Source organism: Lathyrus oleraceus, chromosome 2 (genome assembly GCF_024323335.1).
Source record: "Lathyrus oleraceus cultivar Zhongwan6 chromosome 2, CAAS_Psat_ZW6_1.0, whole genome shotgun sequence".
Lineage (NCBI taxonomy): Eukaryota > Viridiplantae > Streptophyta > Magnoliopsida > Fabales > Fabaceae > Lathyrus > Lathyrus oleraceus.
The window spans coordinates 311,091,593-311,095,211 of NC_066580.1; the positions used below are offsets into that span (position 1 = coordinate 311,091,593).

Below are 3,619 nucleotides of genomic sequence, written 5' to 3' on the forward strand. Positions count from 1 at the left end.
TTGGAATGGATTCTCGTGTTTTGAATATTTCATTTATTATTTGGAAAACTAGATGTATCGAATAAAAAAAATAAAAAAAATCAATCAATATAAATTACAATAATTTTATTTAAAGTTATTTACGAAAATTGAAAATAAATTAAATTTGGAGGTGAATGTACATACGTAGGGTAGCAAATGGAATTTTCCAATATTACAAACTATTGGTTCCCACAGAAAATGAAAAGCCCAAATCCAATTCAATTTCATTTTTCCATTAATACCCTTCACTCGAAGTCTTGTAAACCCCAAACCCTAGGGATTAAAAAGTAAACCACATCAAATCATATATAAAAGAACACAAAACCCTACTTTCATTTTTCTGTTTCAGACGGCGGCGAAACCAGACGGCAACAATGACAACCCGATTCAAGAAGAACAGGAAGAAGCGTGGCCATGTCAGCGCCGGACACGGTCGTATCGGAAAGCACAGAAAGCATCCCGGAGGTCGTGGTAATGCCGGAGGCATGCATCACCACCGTATCCTGTTCGACAAGTACCATCCAGGTTACTTCGGTAAAGTCGGTATGCGGTACTTCCACAAGCTTCGCAACAAGTTCTACTCCCCGATCGTGAATATCGACAAGCTTTGGTCGTTGATTCCTGAGGATGTGAAGGAAAAGGCTGCGAAATCGAAGGGCACTGCACCTGTTATTGATGTTACGCAACACGGTTTCTTCAAGGTTCTTGGTAAGGGTGTTTTGCCTATTAATCAGCCTATTGTTGTTAAGGCGAAGCTTATTTCGAAGATTGCGGAGAAGAAGATTAAGGAAGCTGGTGGCGCTGTTGTTCTTACTGCCTAGGTTTTTGTTTTGTTGTTTTTTGAAATTTCAGTATTTTGATTAAATACATTTGATTTTGTTTTTGGTTAAATTTTGGATGATTACATGTTTCTTGGTTATAATTATATTATATGCTTTCTGATATGTAGTTGTTTGTTTATCAATCTGATTTTGGTATCAACTGTTCTTGTTTTGTTATTAGGTTTTTTAATTATGCAATGTGCGTTTGGCTTTTCACAATTATAATGGTTTATATTAGACAATACTTCTGACCAGAGCTCAATTCTTCAGATCTCGATTCTGAATTTGATAATTCAATTGTCAAAGAGTGTGATGTTTGATTGTGTTGTGGTTGATGGTTTTTCTCGCTAATGTTTGGTGAGATACCGTTTTTGGTTCAATGTGTGTGATTAGCTAATGTGTGGTTAGCTATTGGTTCATTGTGTGACAATTCCTAGGTTTGATATATTCATTGCTTGAGTGCCACAATGTTGATCTGAAACAATATTTTGTGATAACTCTTGAATTCACGTCTTTATTCATTCTCGTCTGCCAAACATAAGAAATTGCACACTACTTCTATACCTCTCTCGGTCTTTCTCACTCTCTCTCTCTCTCTCTTTCTCTACCTATGTGTGATAGGGATGAATGAGTTTAACTCTGTTCGACTCAACTTTATAATATTGTGTTTAATTTAATAGAAGATATGTACACTCCCAATATGATACTTTTAGTTATGGATATAGTGATATAAACGATAATAATTGGTTTAGTTTTAGCGAAAGATATATACACTTGATCTAATATTTCTAGCTTGCGCTATATTTTCCAGATATTCATAAAAATTGTTCTGATTGTTGCATCAACACCACAAATTTACCTGCATGCAATGATTGTTACATATATATTCAAGGCAAATGAGTTGTTTCTTTGGGTGCATCTTGTAATTGAAAAATATGTTTCATTCATTTTCAAGCGTTTAGCTGACGCTGAAGGGATATTCCAAATAATCAAAGTAAACGCAAAGCTAAAATTTCACAACACTTTTGCAATGTATTGACGAATAATTTATTTTGAGTCAAGTATTAATTGATTAACTCTTGTATCACAACCACTTATTGTAGAAACTTATTGGTCACAAATGCAGCACCGGTAACACTGTCTACCAAGTCCACACAAATTGAATAGAAAGAAATCATAATTCTGGATGTGCTCTTGCATTGAGGCTTGCATGTTATCTCTGCAATTTGAATCTTGTCAGCCTGGTGAGCGATTTAGCTTTGTTTACCTCCGGGCTAATCAATCGTTTGTAAGTATGTGTTGTGGCAGCTGCAAGATGTTGTCCGCTTTAAGGTGTGAGGACCATAGAGAATTTGTTGTCATGAGGAGGATGTGTCTTGTTGAGCCGTGGTGCTTGCTGTGCTCTTTGAACTATGTAATCTCAATCGGAGTTTTGTTGTCACTAGTTCTGACTGAGAAGAATTATTGCATTTTTTCACATCGTTATCGGTTATTCCCGATCCAAGGTAAGGTTCTTGTCCATGCTCATGGGGTTGGATTTGTTCTCACGACTCCTCCAAGCTAATCTGACCAGGACTTGTGGTAAGTCGTTGTTGGACTTGTGGTAAGTCATTGTTTAACACATTGAGTGATACATACTACAATATTTGATTGGTGTATTTTGCTCACTGTGATTAACGTTTGTAATATTCCATATATCCTTAAGTGCTCTAACTGTTGTTAGTTGGGACAAATATAGTAATGAGTGGACTTTAAAGAGACCAATCCTTATTAAAATAGACTAATCATTATTAATAAGTACATGAGAGAATACTTTTGATAACATTAATAATTGATCAACTGGTACTAAAAGATAAAATATCAATCGAGTTATTTTGTTCCCACTACTTAGTATTATATTTATGAGTTATTTTGTTCCCTCTACTTAGTATTATATTTATATATTATATATATGTGTGGTGGATAAGAAAAAGGAAAGAAGCGTGGATAAGAAAGAAAAGAAGAGTGAGGAAAGAAAAGAAGAAAAACATGGAAAATAAGAGAAGAGAAGAAAATAAAGAGAGAGAGTTTGGGAGGAAAAGAGGAAGAATTTTTTTCCAATAACCCTTGATTTTCATTTTTTTTTTCAAAATAATCCTGATTTCAATTTTTTTTTCCAATTTATCCCATTTTTTAGAGGAGGCGCCAAACCAATTGGCGCTAGCTCCTAAAGTTAGGGAGGAGGCGCCAATTGGATTGACTACAACACATGGTGGTGTTGCCAATCCAATTGACGCCCATGTGTTATTTTGTAGAGGAGGCGCTAATTGGTCTGACGCTTCAGTGTAATGTGCAATTTTTTGTGTTATAAATAGAGGTGTTGTGTGAATCATTTTTTCACATCTCATTTTATCATATTGCAAACATGTTTGGTGTTCGCCGCCGCTATGGAAAAGTGGTTTATTCGAGAGACAAACCTCTGATGTGGATGCTCTTCTGGAATATCAGTAGTTTCGATCAACTGAAGAGGGAGCTGGTTCGTTGGTTAGATGCAAAAATATCAGAAGGGGAAAAATTAGAAGTATTGAGAGACTCGATAGTATATTTGGTTGGGTGCGAGTCAAAACTGATAAGGATGCTAGGGAAATGATGTTGGGACGAGATGACATAAGTTTGATTGTTGTAATCAGTTAGAAATGTTATGTTTTAAGTTTGCTTATGTTGTAGTGATGTTTGTTGTGAACCTTATTGTAACAAAAAGATAATGATATATAAAAATCCAAGGTTACAAAAATTAA

General features: G+C 35.2%; 1 protein-coding gene across 1 annotated transcript; it reads left to right on the forward strand.

The window, feature by feature from the left end:
- Positions 1 to 266: 266 nt before the first annotated feature.
- On the forward strand, positions 267 to 965 carry LOC127119261 (60S ribosomal protein L27a-3). The gene has a single exon (XM_051049463.1). It carries the CDS (start codon positions 396 to 398, stop codon positions 840 to 842), a length of 447 nt encoding a protein of 148 aa, XP_050905420.1. The 5' UTR covers positions 267 to 395; the 3' UTR covers positions 843 to 965.
- Positions 966 to 3,619: the final 2,654 nt, after the last annotated feature.

Excerpts from the sequence above, each read along its gene's own strand:
- LOC127119261 (XM_051049463.1), top strand. The coding sequence starts at position 396 with ATGACAACCCGATTCAAGAAGAACAGGAAGAAGCGTGGCCATGTCAGC.